Source organism: Ostrea edulis, chromosome 2 (genome assembly GCF_947568905.1).
Source record: "Ostrea edulis chromosome 2, xbOstEdul1.1, whole genome shotgun sequence".
In the NCBI taxonomy this organism is placed as follows: Eukaryota; Metazoa; Mollusca; class Bivalvia; order Ostreida; family Ostreidae; genus Ostrea; species Ostrea edulis.
In genome coordinates, this window is record NC_079165.1 from 35635234 (window position 1) to 35652581 (window position 17348).

At 33.9% G+C, this 17348-nt stretch overlaps 1 protein-coding gene across 1 annotated transcript; it reads left to right on the forward strand.

The window, feature by feature from the left end:
• Window positions 1-366: 366 nt before the first annotated feature.
• On the forward strand, window positions 367-16913 carry LOC125680672 (allatotropins-like). Its single transcript, XM_048920369.2, has 4 exons — window positions 367-780; window positions 3075-3270; window positions 16000-16091; window positions 16240-16913. Exons 2-4 carry the CDS (start codon window positions 3080-3082, stop codon window positions 16284-16286), a joined length of 330 nt encoding a protein of 109 aa, XP_048776326.1. The 5' UTR covers window positions 367-780; window positions 3075-3079; the 3' UTR covers window positions 16287-16913.
• The last annotated feature ends 435 nt before the right edge of the window (window positions 16914-17348 follow it).

Below are 17348 nucleotides of genomic sequence, written 5' to 3' on the forward strand. Positions count from 1 at the left end.
GGACCTCAATTCAGCAAGACTTTCTTATATATGAATGCATTGGAAGCACTTTATTTACATGTCCTTTGTTTACCAAGGCATTTTTATTTAAATTCAATTGTACCTTTGCTCTACATCACTGTTGCATTCTTCATATCGTTTCGTGATAACAAAAGAGATAGTTTCCAAACAGTAAATTTGTATGTAGGTGGACCTTTGGTAGAACAGGAAGTTAAACAAATAGTAGAGATCTCATTGGAACGTCCTACAATTTCATAAATATTCCCTGTCTCTGACATGATACGTCAATTACTCATCTTCTGTTTGATTGGACAATTACACGGAGAAAGTGGTCAAAGTACCAATCTTTTGAGATATTTGAGCCCCCTTTTACCTGAGCAGGTCCAAATATAGAAATAGTTTCGACTGGAAATGTTCGATTATTGGTCCTGTCTAATTTATGTTTAAATTATTCAAAGGTTCCGTGATTTTCCTGTAGTTACATTGTTACCTTTTTGTTTTCAGAGTCCTGACTATCAGAGAAAGCAGTGAGTGACGTCACAGACCAACGTGGGAGCGAGAAGTTGTGAATAGTATAAACTTTGGCGTGCATTGATACCAAGCATTCTGACAAACATAGGGGACTTGGGATTTTGGGATGGTTTAAACGCTATAAATAGACATTCAAATTCTTGTGCAACAGTTTGAAAAACCAGCGGAAAAGTACTTGTGTTCAACTTTTTTTTATTTCACTTACGGAAACTCTAACTCGATAGAAGACTACCTCAAAGTTCATAAAAGGTAAGCATGGATACGAAGTACAATAGAAGTACAATAGTATACTGATACTGAATGTCTATAGCATACTGATGCCTTTATTAACCAAAACCAATATTATGAATATCTGTGTTATCTGTGTTAAGGATTGTAGTCGCATGCCATTCATAAAACGATGGCTTCCTTAATGAGACTGTTGGATGTTTCTATGATACATATTATGAACATGAGCATTAGTTAAAGACACATGTTCAAATGTTTAGATAGACGATTACAGGTTTTAAACTACAAAATACAATTTCGTATACAATACATGTACACAGTTGTTGGGTTGGGTTTTTGGGGGGTTTTCTGTTGTTTTTTGTTTTTTGGTAATTATTGGACTACCTATAGGTCTACCCGACGCTACGGATCTTTTCTATTAATAACATTCTGTTAAGTATTTTAGGCACGAAATGCACCAGTCATGCACATGCCTAATACTTAAAATGTAAACAAAATGAGTGGTAATATTATACAATTGGGTATTTATCACTTATTCCAAACATTTATAGTTGGGCACTTCAATAACATGCACGTGCGGTACCTAAGGCAAATCAATCTGATGGACACAATGCTTATATATTATTATATATAATTCACACATACAGGCTTGATAAAAAAAAAAAAAAGTATCGTCCACAGAAAAATACATGTCTTATATTTGTTATTGATTACTAGTGTCAAGAATATATATTGTGGAAAGAATGCATTCACTGACATTTGTTAAAACAACGATCATCCACCAATATTCGAAATTCAATCCAGGGATATTTGGAAGCCGCAAGTGAATATAATGATTAGCCAGAAAGTACCATTTTAAAATAAATCAAAGAAAGAGCCCAACACTTCTGTTATATTATGCTAAAATTTCATTTGCAGTTGATCTTTTTTGCGGCGGTAGTTTCTACGTTGTAATTAATGAAAGATTTCGATAATCTTCTATAATCATAGTCTAGGTTCAAACGTGAAATGAAGATATGTATATAAATAATTCATGATAATATGGGTTGTATTGGTGACATTCGGCCACAATCACGTGTACAGTGAACATGTCGATTTCCCAGGAAAGCTAACACCTTTTACATAAAATACAATCTCTTCAGTTGTGTTCTTTTACATCGTTGATGGCTGTATTGACGAGGTTTCATGTTTTATTGCGTAATTAATCATCCATTATCTGTTCATCATACTGCTTCCTCTAAAATCGAAGAGTCAAATGTCTCGTCGGGTTACGAACACGAATTAGCATCTGTATGCGTGTGAGTGTTCAGGATAGGTTGAAATGCCTGATCTGAGATTTGAATTATAATTATGCACATTGCATCGGTATGAATTAGAGTCTTGTAAAGCTGTATTGGACAGACGACCGTTTCTAATGATTTATGGTCATTTAATCTAGTTTGTCAATACCCAATCTCAATAAATTGCAATTATTTGAATTCATCGGATCATCCAATAACCTTTAATTAAATTAAAGTCTTTTTCTTTAAATTGCATCCATTTGAAAACAATAAGCGCATAGAAAGAAATCAAATTTCATCCAATTAATGCATTCTTCTTTCAGTATTTGCAACACATGCCCAGTAAAATCGACAACTGTAATTGCAAAGACCCCCCAAAAATTCATTTTTGGTGCTAATTTTAGGATAATAGATACATTCAGATTATTAATCAAATCCAGTCTCATGCAGATACCTTGATAATGAATCTTCATAACGATGAAATCCAGTCTCATGCAGATACCTTGATAATGAATCTTCATAACGATGAAATCCAGTCTCATGCAGATACCTTGATAATGAATCTTCATAACGATGAAATTGATGATTAATTTCTCTACCAATAGCGAGAATTCCAAGTGCAGCAGAAGACTGGTACTTTTATTAAGAATCAATCACAGCAGTTAATCTAATACACTATGTGTAGGTACTAGATCTAACATTGTACCACTGATTGTCAGAATATTAAGCATTTCATATTCTAAAAACCACGTTATAACTAAATCTTTGAGAAATTACCAAAACTATCAAATTTACATAAAATCTAAGCATAGTTTCATTAAATGCCAAGAGTATTACTGAGGGATTATTTGAGCTTTTACATGGAAATGAAGTAGAGTCAATTTTATGTCTTAAAGAAACAGAATGTTCAATAACTTTCCCCCACATTTTCATGTAATGTCTTGCTTATTTTGAAACATGTAGTTTGAAAAAGATAAAGTTTGCTTAGTATAATATCAGCACATTCAGAATGACAAAGAATTCTACTCCTTTCAGATATAATGCAGATAGTTAAAGTAGTGATGGTCACGGTTTTACTGTCGTTGTGTGTGATAGCAGAGTCCTTACCCCACAGTCTCAGTAAGATGCGACAGAAGAGAGGCTTCCGACAGAGTATCGTGGACAGAATGGGGCACGGATTTGGAAAGAGGGCCAACTCGAATTTTTATGACACCTATCTCACAAAAACACAGTGAGTATTCAACCATTAACCCGTCATATGCCTGCCCTACACGTGATAAATCCTTTCACTTTACTGTACTAATATCCGGGGAAAAGTAATAAAACTATTGATGTATTCTGATTTTCTATGCTAAATTGAAGTATCATTTAAGTCCTGGTGAATGCTATTGGAAGAATTTCGTTAATTGGGAATTTATTGAATTAGCCATATCGAGTTTTAAATTGCAAAGAAAAACAAGAGGATTCGTCACAAAAGTGGCACGGGGAGATGGGACCTTTGCGCCCGATGTCGAGTAAAGACCATTGATTTCAAATACATAAAATTGTCATATTAAAGTTCATAACATTTTAAAAAATCAATTATTCATCCGTCGTGATTTTACAAGAGCATTAATATTTTCCACCCAAGATGAAAGCATGAAACAATGAACCGATTCTAGTAACAAAGAAACAATTTTCTCGTTATCAAGAAAATTGTTTCCGATCTATATGCTTCAACCAGACCACGCCATCCGAAACTTTAAGCAATACTTTTAATCACCATTTTAAAGAGCCACTGAGATAAGGTTTAATATACACTGTATGTCGCCATAATTGGGAGAGGAAAATTCTATGTATCGTGTAAAAACTCGTCTCGTTGTGCTGACGAATGGCCTACATTTTGATCATCTCTTTTTATTCTAGCATATTTGATTTCATTATTGAGTTGTTTGTACGCTGCGAGAATTGGGTTTCTAATAAAAAATCAAACTTGGGTCTTTTGATGTTTCCTTGTCGGAATTTCCTTTCTAGAAATATCTAGAGCATACTTTAATATTCTTAATATAGAGAAGAGTCTGATTTCCTAACAGATGAGTGTAACTTGATGTTCAATAAAAGTGACATATTGGCATACATGTATCATTTTGACATCATGGTGTTGCACAACAGTTTTCTACATTGAGTATTCAAATTTACACAATTCTGAAGATAATTCGATTTTAGTTTTAAAAGATATAACTTGAAAAACTATCTGATTTAAGGCCCATAATTGTGCACATTTGAAACTAAGAATTAGAATTTTCAATACTGGTCCGGGATTTTGTTTCATTCTTCGTATTGTCATGTAGAAGAAAGACATCTTCAAAATATTGTTCATTAAGACATTTTCGTATTCCTTCTCGGAAAATCTCAACTAACTCACTTCCTACTATCGGAATACAATGGAGAACGATCCCGAAGAATATACTTGTAGTACATACATGTATGTAATTATTCTGGGACGGTAGCTTGGGGGTGAATAAACTTGGAGGTAATCTAAGAAATAAATTTTGAGGGTTTGAACTGCGACGCTTCACGTCTACATACAGCATGAGAGGCTGCAGTTCATACTTGAAAACGTATTATAAAATATGTCGGAATTTTTGGTCGTTAGAATAGAGGCACTATTTTTATCAAGATTCATACGCTCATAACTACAGCAAGACATGGTTATTATCACATCTGTGAAGATATCAAAGGCAAAAACCTTGGAAATGTAAATATTTGATTATGTCTATATCTCAATATTATCACGTGCCTGGTCATCTTTAACGGACGCATTTTTCTAGCAATAGGATTTTTGATCATTATTGAATTGTCCCGAAGGAATCCGGGTTAGAATAGGTCCTCAGTACCCCTTGCTTGTCGTAAGAGGCGATTAAATGGGGCGGTCCTTCGATTGAGATAACAAAAAACGAGACCCTGTGTTACAGCAGGTGTGGCACGATGACGAACCTCTCTACTCAAAGGCCGTGTAATATTCCGATTTCGTTGAAAACGTTCACTTCTGCAGGTGCAAGCTGTAGTTAAACCGTTAATTGTTTCCGTTAAACCTTGCTGATATAGTTTCTGCGCGGACTTCAGGGTCAAAGCAATAAGGCATATTTCATAAATTTTAGTTTTTTATGACAAATGAGTACCTTTAAATTTCAGATTAATTCAATTTTGTTGCTTTTGTAATTCAAGTAATCAAACGCAGGAAACCAACTGTCCCACACATGATTTCTCTGTTCCTCGATCCAGACTCGTAGCGATGAATTTTTGCGTGGGTTTCTCCGCTAAATATACACGATCAAGTTATGTAGACGCCTCTTCCTAGCTACCTTTAATCTCTCACTAAATTAATAGATTCCCCAATGAGTTCTTGTTAAATACCCAATTTTAAGTTGACACCCCCAAATTGTAAGCTGCCTGCCAATCAAACATTTAACAATAGATCTCAGGTGGAGTGACATCTGCAGACACTGTGGTCTGGGGCTACCCCAGAGAGATGTTTTGATAACAATAACAGCCAGTATCTACAGGCATTCTTTAGATCTTGAGGAAGCCCAGTATACCTGAGTTTTGATAGCAATGACCTGTCCACAACTGCTATTTTCTTGTAATTCAATTGTTTTTAAAAAGGCCCCTGAACAATGCAATTTCATTATAATTGTAATTTTCCCCTTCTATATACCTGTACATGTATTATAAATTACTCAATCAGAAATCAAACAATAATTTGCACAATAATTTCTAAAACTTGTAACCTATTGAAATAATTTATGTCATCAATTTATGATACCTCTATATTTATAACAGAAATTATTCATTGAGTCAATGACAGAGAGAGAGAGAAAGAGGGGTGGGTGTAGAATGTTTGTCAGCTACCCTTAGGAATACAACCATTATTCAAACACTATGACCACAGAAACTCTGCAGAGGTCCCTGAGACAGGTCCTGTGTATATCAAAACTATAAAAAAGCATGGACAGGTAGATTTCTACTATGTTCTGTCTCAGTGTATTTCTTTGAGTGCCATGGGATTTAGCAGTTAACACCTTGGTAGACCCTGGCCACTCCAGGTAAATAACATCTGTTTAGATTAGGCTCCGCCTACATTTTCACTGACCGTACGGTCATGAGATGGGTCTAAGATCGTACAACAAATCGGTGTCGATGATTGTCAAAGGAAATCCCACGATGGTAACCGACTAAGTTTCCGAGTCTTCGAGTTCCTATCTGCGTTGACATCACCTTTGTTGCAATTAACAGTGGCGGATTTAAGGGGGGAGGAGCAGCCGGCGCACGCCCCCCTAAAATTTTCAAATTTAAGGTAAATCGTGGTATCTTGTTTAGAAAAATGCACTAAACGATAAAAGAAGCAACAATTTCTTCAACTCCCGGAGAAATAAATGACAAAATGTTTTCATTTCTTGAATAACTGTATTGGAAGAACTTATTTTTTTCAAACCCTCAAAATTTACGTCATTTTATTAATTTCACCTTATAAAACAATATAGAAAATAGTACAAATGACTAAATAGGAGACATATTTCAAGCCCGATTAAATACTCACTGGGCCTCAAGCGTCCCCCAGACCTCCTGCCTCATAAAGTGCCCCCCCCCCCCCGTAACCGCATTTCCTGGATCCGCCCCTGATCAACTCGTTTGCTGGCACCTCCATTGTTAATCTAGTTGGAGCTTTCAAATTTGTGGTACCTTCTTAATTTTTGAATATAACTGATCCGAATTCTCTCATATTTTATGTAAGCATCACACTTACTGCCTCTCCGTCATAATTCGGTTATTGAAATGTTTCAGTGTTCAGTTCTTTAAAAATGTTCCTTATACCAACAATAAAGATTTTCCGATAGAAAACAGTGGCGACACCCCCTCCCCCCTAAAATTTTCAAATTTAAGGTAAATCGCGGTATCTTGTTTCGGAAAATGTACTAAACGATAAAAGAAGCAATAATTTCATCCACTCCCGGAAAAATAAATGACAAAATTCTTTGATTTATTGAATTACTTTATTGGGAGAACTTCATTTTTTCCAAACACCCATTAAACTTTGGGTCATTTTATTAATTTCACCTTATTAAAATGATAGAAAATAGTACAAATAGGAGAAATATTTCGAGCCCCATAAAATCTGTAAAATCCAGGAACTTCCGGGGGCTTCGCACCCTGGACCCCCACTGCTTCATAAAGTGGCGCCCCCCGTAACCACAATTCTTGAATCCGCCCCGGAAAAGTTTTTCGTGAAGAACCAGCTAAAACCGGTATGGGACAGCGTATTTTGCGGTTACGCATACGCGCACGGATGAAATGTGTAATTTTTGTAAGTGAAATAATCAAATTTATCGCTTTAAGATAAATACAGTTATTGAGAATGACGATTTTGACATGCTTGAATATTCTGAAGTGCAATTCAATTTTTCCGGAATTTTGCGGTCCTTTCTTGACACCAGACTTAGTCCATAAGATAGTCCTAACGCGAGCATGCGCTCTCGGCCTTTTCATTTTCATCCTCGGGCAAGTGCAGACGAATTCTTCGAAATAACTGATTGTCAATAATTATTATACAGTAATTTAACTGTCAAAAGTATATTGGCATTCACTGTCGAAGTTTTGACATTTATTCTGTTATATTAAAGGGCGCGCAGGGAAATAATATTCAGTGGCGGAATTAGAGGCCCCCCCCCCCTCCCCTAAAATTTTCAAATTTAAGGTAAATCGCGGTATCTTGTTTCGAAAAATGTACTACTAAACGATAAAAGAAGCAATAATTTCTTCCACTACCGGAGAAATAAATGACAAAATCCTTTGATTTCGTGAATTACTTTATTGGGAGAACCTAATTTTTTCAAAAAAAACCTTAAAATCTGGGTCATTTTATTAATTTCACCTTATTAAAATGATAGAAAATAGTACAAATGACTTAATAGGAGAAATATTGCAAGCCCCATAAAATCTGTAAAATCCAAAAGATTCCGGGGGCTTCGCCCCCTGGACCCCCACCAGGGCTTCGTCCTGGACCCACTGCCTCATAAAGTGGCGCCCCCGTAACCACAATTCCTGGATCCGCCCCTGATTTTCATGTATCAATTTCATGTTCCTAACACAATCAGAATAATTTTCTTTTTTAAAAAAAAATAATGATGATTTAATGTTTCTTCTTTCAAAAGTTCTTGTGAAATCTAATGAAAAATCATACTTCAACCGAAAGTTCCTTCAAACTTCAAAACACAAAGCAGTGGTTAGCATAAATGTCGAGCTCTAAGTCTTCAATCGTTCGATTGGATTAAGTATGGCGGTCTATACAATTCTATACGTATTATATTGAGATAAATACAGTTGATATCACGCTCGCCATGCTTCAGGTGTCTGTCTCCCTATTGTTATGCAAATCTTTGATTTCCATCTATCCTACACATCAAAGGTAATGTAACAAGTTTTTTTTTAAAAGTTTTACTATTGGACGAGGACGCCGATTCAATCGGTATTTGAATTGCAAGACTGATAAAACCTTGCTCTTTCTGAGATTCAATCTGTTTAAGCTTCATATTCATTCTTTCAAGAGAAAAAGATTAAGGTTGATGAAGTACACATTTCCTTGAACTCTTTTTATCCTCTCTTTCGAAAAATTAATCCACATTTCATCGTCACGCAATGCAAGTGATTTTTGTGATTCGGCAATACGTTGAATGCTTTACTTTATACATAAACACCAATTACATGTATAATTATACATGATATAATTTGTGTCGCAAACTAATTTTATATTTACTACCACCCAAGGATTCAAAATTAGCAACATGACACTCAAAATTACGAAAGCCTATTTTAAAGGAGAAAAAATGTAGACGAGACAATGAATAAGTGAAGATAACGAAAAGTGATCAATCTCACAAACCCTATAAAGAATACAAAATTAAGAGAAGGGCGAACACGAATCCCTGGACATACCAGAGGTGGGATCAGGTGACTAGGAGGAGTAATCATCCCCTGTTGATCGGTTACACCAGTCGTGAGCCCTATATCATGATCAACCTGCTTTGATTTAAGAAATTATCATACGTATGCTTTCACTTATTGAATCAGTTGAGAGACATAAACACCAAATGCAGGTGATGATGGAATATAGTTACACAAATATGGGAAGTTGACGATGAAGAAGGTGAAGTCATCTCGTTTGTCAAAGTTGAATAGTTAATTCGCCGTTGACTTTTTTGTTTGATAAAATATCACATTATGAAGCAGATATGGAAGACTGTTGTGGGTTTTTTTTTATTTCGAGTTCACTGGGGTAAATCGAATCGACAACTGAATGAAAATGAGTATTTTTGATAGATAAAACGCCTTCGGTATATCTATATGTCGAGTTGAAGACCAAAGCAAAATATTTTTTCTCCTGTACAAGCTTTTGAATAAATTCTGCCTCATAAGAATACAAAAACAGGTCAGCTAATAATGGGACACAATATGTACCCATGAGAATCCAATGGAGGAATACTGTGAATCAAAGCCGTTATAACACGAATCAAAGACGTAATAACGGGAGTAATAGGCGGTAATAATGTGAAACAAAGGTGTCATAATGCGGAGTTATATAAGGCATCGGAACGCGAAACGGGCATAATAACTCGAAATTAAAAAGCATAATAACGCGAATGAAGGCGTAATGATGCGAAGAGAGCTAATAACATCACTACGTATCACTACAACCATAATTAGGAATTTATATATTATACTCTTTCATATTTAGAACTCGTAATGATATATTGTTCATATCAAATAAGGTGCAAATGCGCTTCATGAAGTATGACTGCTATAAGCGATGCAGTTCATACCCTCTGTATTTTCAAAAAATTTTTTTTTTTTCTTCTTAAGGCATTCAACGTATAACGATCATATTTCATAGGTAACAAATAGATGGTAAGATTTTTGTAAATATAGTATCGTTTTGAAAAGTATATTAAACAAAAATAATCCACCATAGGAATTTACTAATTTTGATGACTGCTTGATTTATTTCACTTAGAATTTTACATGTACATTTCTTTGGGAAGAGCATATCTTATTTTTAAAAGTATTTAAAAAAGAAATTGTATTTTCATACAAATATCATAGCAAAAAGTTATATAAACTTTTTTATGACAATATCAATTTAAAAAATAATCATTTATTGCACAAATTTTTAGAAAATTATGTTTTTCATAATTTTACCAAGGGTGGATAACTCTTCCCAAAAGTCTGGAGTGTAAAAAAGATCGGTTTCTAATCATTTACCAGCAATGCATCGTCTCAAGCCATGGTCCAGAGTCCGCATATAGCTGGGAGAGGATCGTACATATTGGCCGTGGTTTGCGACGATGCCAGCCATGTAAATTTGATGTACTTCAATTTAATCGTTATTTAACAAGAAACATTTATTTTTATTTAAATCATTCAAAAGTTTCCTCTCGTAAATTAAACCAAGTTGCTGTGAGCTTCTTAGATTCGCATTTCATGGGAAGGAAATGTAAATTTGTGCATTAATTGAAAATTAAAATACATGTTGTAATTATTTCTCTGCCAGACGCATATATCTGTCTGCTACCTGGATTATATTTATGAATGATTACATCATTTATTGGTGGATTGACATTAAGTAGTATGAATATCGATTTAGCTATAAAATTTTGACAAACCTTTGTTGTACAATTCCACTGGTTATGAAAACGATAAAATAAAACTTGTATTAATTATTGACAACAGAAATCTTAATCTTTTTGTCGAATTCAGAAAATATATCGAAACATATTCATTTGTTCAGAGTGAGAAATGAACATTTTCTCGTCATCTGTACGACGACTAACTGCCATACATAAGTCATCGTAAAATAATCGTCTATAAGCCAGTGACTTCATTTTTGACGATTTAGACAATTTCTAATCGTTCTGTTGAGTGTTTAGAAAGAACAGGTTCTTTAACGTGTCCATAGATACTAACCCGTTATAACGACATAATTAACTCCTTATAACGAGATAATTAATTCGTTTTACTGAGATAAATATAACTAATTTGAGTTAACGAGATACTAACTCGTTATAATGAGAAAACGAATTCGTTTTACTGAGATAACTAATTTGTGTTAACGGAAACTAACTCCTTATAACGAGATAACTAACTCGTTATAACGACATAACTAACTCGCTATAACGACATAACTAACTCGTTTTACTGAGATAACTAATTTGTTTTACTGAGATAACTAATTTGTTTTACTGAGATACTAACTCGTTATAACGACATAACTAACTCGCTATAACGACATAACTTACTCGTTTTACTGAGATAACTAATTCGTTTTACTGAGATAACTAATTTGTTTTACTGAGATACTGACTCGTTATAACGATATACCAATTCGGTATAAGGAGATTATGATCTCGTTATAACAATCAATTCTTATTTCATTTTCTCAAAAATGAGCCCATCCGGCTTCGTGTAAACTTCAGTAACATTGATAAAGAAATTGAATGCCTTTTTGGGTACAAGTAGCACTAAATCTGGACGAGCAGTAATGGGTAATAGGTGTTAATTATTTTGGTTAAAAGAATCCTTTTAGAATATGGCTACATTTTCCTATGTATATATTCGAAATCTTTTAACATACCATGAAAACACTTATTCTTATATCGGAAGGTGACCGCCCGTCAGTCATTCTGTCTCTCTTCGTTTTCCGTCCTTCTTTCTTTCTGTGTACAACTTCTTTACGAACAACTACAGATCAAGTTTGATTCTTGCAGCCCTTTCAAACAATAACTAGATTAACGGTTCTGTGATTACTTTTCTAATTGTTGCACAAACTCATTTTAATTGATAGTCCGATCACAAGATTTATACAACATTAAACCATCTCTTCTCCGCTAGGTCAGATACTTTACTGATCACTCAGCATTAGAAGGGAACCAATTTAGCTTTCATTTTCTAAAATGCAAAATACCTTTTATTCATGAAGGGTGTGCGCATAACATCCTTATTATAATGTGTTTAGGAACATTGTTGATATATAAGATAGAACGTATAACACGCTTAACTTTGTTCGTATTTCTGGAATCTTAAGGAAAAGAGCACATTCCGTATCTTTTTCATCTTCTCAAACCATTTTTTCACTACTGTGCATGTGTATTTTTCCATTGTTACATCGGTTGTGCTATCAATTTTGTTATAGAAGGAAACTATAGCACATGTCGAATGAAAGAGCATCAAAACTGCAACGGAAATGACGTTTTAGGTGGAAAAAAAATCTCGATGACATACATCATTTATGATGTCAAATGATAAGAAATGGCGCGGAAATGGAAGTAAATATCATTATGCTTTTGTCATGTAGGAAAATAAAAATCAAACTTCTTACTTCACTCAAATTTTCACGTTTTTGAAAAACCATGTAAATTTGATACTGCGGGTACCATACGTGTAGCTTTTATTCTCTGGTTCTAATCGGTGGAAGGTGAAACATTCCGAAAGCTTAGTGTTCAAACTTGCTTTCATCGTTTCAAAACTTAATTTATCTTTATATGTTTTACATGCTTTCTACCTTTAATTATTTTGTTAAGAATATGTTTGGCTCTAATGGTGGCGCTTAACAAGAACATTATATTGATATTGAAATTAATATTCCTACGGATGCGGTGTATACTGCGCTACGCTCAGCGTATAACAATTTTAGAAAACCTCAAAGTCGCCAGCAATTCAGTACAATTAGGATTCTTTATGTCTTTAGACATACACAAGTACTGACATTTTGGAAGTTAACATGAAACTATTTTCAATTTTATTACTCTCTCTGTGCCTAATTAGAAGACAATTTTCAAAGATTTACAAATGAAAACCATCCTTAGAATGGTATTCTAGATTTATGTGGATTTTGGTCATTTACAAGAATAGTAATAAAATGACTGAATATCCCTGCAAATAATTGTATGAATGGGATTTTGTATTTCAGTTTTATCATGAGATATTCTTAAACAATTCATAATCCAACAAATAGGCCCTCAAGAACGTTCTGAAGTTTCTAAATTCACAAAATGGACATTTTACGAGTGAGATTTCCCCTTACATGTGTGTGAAACGATATAAACTGAAATCATGGCTAATATTTGTCGCCCTATTTCTGGAAACACCAGTTCATTCATTCATTCAAAGAATACAAATGAGTTTGGGAAGTAGCAATTTACTCGCCAGTTCTCATTACAGGCATTTAAACATCATAAATCTTCTGGATGTTAATTTTAGAAATATATCCGCGTTTAGTGCTTTGGTAATAAAAAACAAGGAAACATAAATTCACCTTTTGGAAAGTGAAATAATTTGTTTCATCAATAAGGCTTTGTAATTTGGGTATGTTTGTTAAACGTTCATAACCTGCCATGTTGTGCATTTCAAATTTACTGGGTAGATGGGTAGATGTGAATACAGAGTTTACAACATGACATAACTTTTTATTTTTAGAAGAACAATCAGGTAAAAAAAAAACCCACATAAAGTCATACCACTGTCTTGTGTAAAATGTGTTTACGTTAAATTAACCAATTGTCCCCATGATAAATATGACGTGACCAAAATAATGAAATTTTTTTATGTCATTTTAAAATCAAATGATTAAGATCAAATAATTTGATGCAATTTATGGAGGACTTATATGGGACCACATGCAAAAACCAAAACTAAGTAGAAGCATATTAATGCTAGTATTTTACATTAGTCCGTCTGCCACGATTATTTGTCATTGGCATTCTTCTCACAATTTCTTTTTAATAAGGTTTTGGAATTTCGATGTATTCATATCAGTGTTTGTCACCAGAACCCCTCTGGATTTTAGGGATTAGAAGTGGGTGGTGCCTGCAGATGTGTAATAGGTATTCGAATGCATCAGTTAGTCTATATTTTATTGTTGAGTGACCAAGTAAAAGTTTCAGAGTCAGGGTGGGTCAATCTCAGTTAATTACTAACATATGTCCCCAAATCATGAAACTTACAAAAATGATACCTGTTACCCGATATTTCCAAATGAATGGCAAACTATACCAGTAAAATCTTAAGGCTGTATATTCTAGAATAATCAGACTTGCAAGACGATTCTTATTCAAAGATAAATATACATCAAATTTGCTTCAAAAACTGCAAATAAGGTATATTTTTTAGGTACTCAAGGTAATTTTTCAAGAGTAGGGTCGATCTTAAGTAATTAATTAAGTGTAATATTGCAGTTGAATTAGTTAATGCAATCTAGTCATAAATGTTAGATAGCATGGACATGAAAACAATAATTTAAAAATTACGTTATCGCGGGATTAATCAAGAAGCCATGAAAATCATCATGATGAATTTAAAGATGTATATAGTAACATAATGTTGAATTTGATTACATGTATCTGGTAACCTAGAACAGTAGTGTATCGCTCACTTGCAATTTATTTGATTTAAATAGTATTTTATCATAATAATTCATAATAGGATTGGACAGCATGCACTGCCTATATAATTCCTCTCCGCAATTTATTTCTAATAAGTAAGGAAGTACTTTGATTTGGTACTCAATGACATATTTGTTAGTATATATATATATATATATCACAAAGAAAGGTTGAACTCACAACACGCCTGGGGTCCCAATCTTCCATCTACGCAAGTTAGTTAAACCTTGCTTTCGACATGCTAAATCTTAATACATATATAAATTTGTTCTTATCTTAATTGTCACATGAATACGATTTGAAATTTTGAAAATATTGTTTATAATCGATGTGTTTCTTGAACTTATTAGTAAAACTAATATCAAAAACATAAATTTTGTAAGAGAGAAAAAAATCGTTTGAACTGCCTACCGACTGTGATACGATCAGAGAGACATGACATTGCAAATCATTGCGTTGTTGTTGTGTTTCTTTTTGGATTTATTATTTCATTTATAACTAGCACATCATTTTTCTTCGTAGCAATCTTTACTAGGAGGAGAATTTCTTTCATCCTTAAGGTCTAGTAATCATTTTAGAATTTGGTGCGCAAGGAATGTCTTTGTAATAGGTATAATTACCTTCAACGACTTGATTGTTTTTCCACGCCATCAAAAGATCATTAAAACTGGTCAGGTACAAACATCAGTTTGGAGTTGATGACAATAAAGATTATAGGGTGGATCAACTGATCTTTGAAGAGAGAATAGTGAGTTCTAAAATCGAGGAATTGATATTGACAAATGCATAACCTTGTCAGTTCACTTCCGTTTGATTTTGGAGACCCCGTGACGTCACTGAGATCTTTAGCTGTTATTATTTGCTTGTGCAGTATGTCTTGGAGTCTCGTTTTCGTTGTTTGTTCACTTGATTGCCATCACCGTTTGGACTTTGAGAAGAATTACATTCACAGTATCTGACGTCTGGAGTCTTTACTTTCGCTGAAAATAGATAAATTATTGTAAATCAATCTAATGCAATAAAAGGAAAAGGGGCATTATATTGTGTTACATACACGTAAGAAACAAATATCTGTCCTTTCGTAAGAAAGTGGGGAAAAAAACCTCTTGATCATTTCCTTAAAACATTTAAACCAATTGATTATAAAAATAATTCTCTATTACCAATCGTTAAATTAAATTATCAGTTTGTGAAGATATATGAATCACATACTTTTCTCTACGAAAAGACCAAGAAAATCATATATATTTATAAATTCTGCCATATCGCTTTTCGTCTGCCTGAGAACACAATACAATGTAGGCGATACAGTAAGAATATGACTGATCAAACTGACATAAAGAACCGAAGACGATATGCAAGATATTTCTTGTACTTCATTATCATACATTATGTCCAAAGTACACCCGTACATGTGTTTAGGACATGAAGTATCCACCTGGTTTGTTTTGTAATTAGCATTTAATGACATTTCTACCCATTGTTTGCAGGGATCTGATGACAGTCGAAGAATTAACGACCAATATACTACACAGTGAAGATTTAGCAGAGGCCATAGTCAGGAAATTTATAGACCTTAATGGTAAACCTTCTCTCTCTCTCTCTCTCTCTCTCTCTCTCTCTCTCTCTCTCTCTCTCCCTCTCGTTCTCTCCCTCCCTCCCCCTCCTCTCTCGCTAAATGATTTGAGAAGGCTTCCATAAGTACCATGATGCATTTTTCTTTCATTCAGGTGACGGGATAATTTCTACGGCTGAGTTACTACGAGCCACCAGCTAACGGTAAAACCTGACCATCAACCGAGGTTGCACAGCAGTAACCGGCGTAAGCAATATAGTGCAGCTAGACATTATCAGCTGACAGCAGAAACAATGCAACATGGGAAAACACATATCGAAAAAGGATTCAAATATTGAATAAGTTAACAATGGATTTAGAACTTTTTCTATGTAGTAAAACGATTGTAAATTTGATAACTTCAGTATTGTGTAATGTTTAGTTAGTACATGTAAGATATTTAGACTTCTACTAATCAGAGATGTCACCTTAGCATTTTTAAAACGATGTACATTAATTCAAAATTGTGTTGCTTTCTCTACCTTAACTATTAGATCTAGCATTTTTAAAGCAATGTGATATATATCAATTCAAAATAGTGTTGTTTTCTCTCTCTCAACTGTTAGATATGTGGTAAATTTGGTCATTTTGGTGTTTTTAAATGCACAGCTTCATATTATTGAGGTATTATCAAAGAGAGCTTCCCTTTTATTGCGATTAAACGGTCCCATGATTCACTTCGCATATCAGGGAGGGTTTCAAAAAGTTCGATTTAAATCATTATTTACTTCATTTACATTGATTAATCTCTGTTGGCTATAATGTGTAATAAAACTGCATATAAATGTACGATAGCCTTGCTTGTCATTTGTTGCGTTTAAACCTCTGAAAAAATAATTTCAAATGAATAATTTAAAGAAGCTTGTGAAAATTACGTGAAGAGTTAGTCAAATTCGAGTAAGTTTTGAACATTCTGATCTATGACCTTATGCAAATAACAAAAATTACCACAGCTACATCGTTCGAAAGTTTCTTGTCGTTTAAATGTGAGTAGGTTTTGAGTTTACTCCTAAATTAAATTGAAACAAGCATTCTGAGAGTATTGCATGAAAATACATAGTCCCCTACCGGTTGCAAAAATTACTGTGCCACAACAAAGACAAATTTATAAACAAGTCAATAAACTGTGATATGTAGGTGATCATGAATAATTTAGTTATATTGTTATATTACTATGCTAGAAGTTTTAATGAGTGTAGTTCTCTTTTATCTACAGAGATGAGA

Coding starts and splice junctions, on each gene's coding strand:
- LOC125680672 (XM_048920369.2), top strand. CDS start 3,080: ATGCAGATAGTTAAAGTAGTGATGGTCACGGTTTTACTGTCGTTGTGT. Junction 3,271..15,999: donor ACCTATCTCACAAAAACACA/GTGAGTATTCAA, acceptor CATTGTTTGCAG/GGATCTGATGACAGTCGAAG. Junction 16,092..16,239: donor GAAATTTATAGACCTTAATG/GTAAACCTTCTC, acceptor TCTTTCATTCAG/GTGACGGGATAATTTCTACG.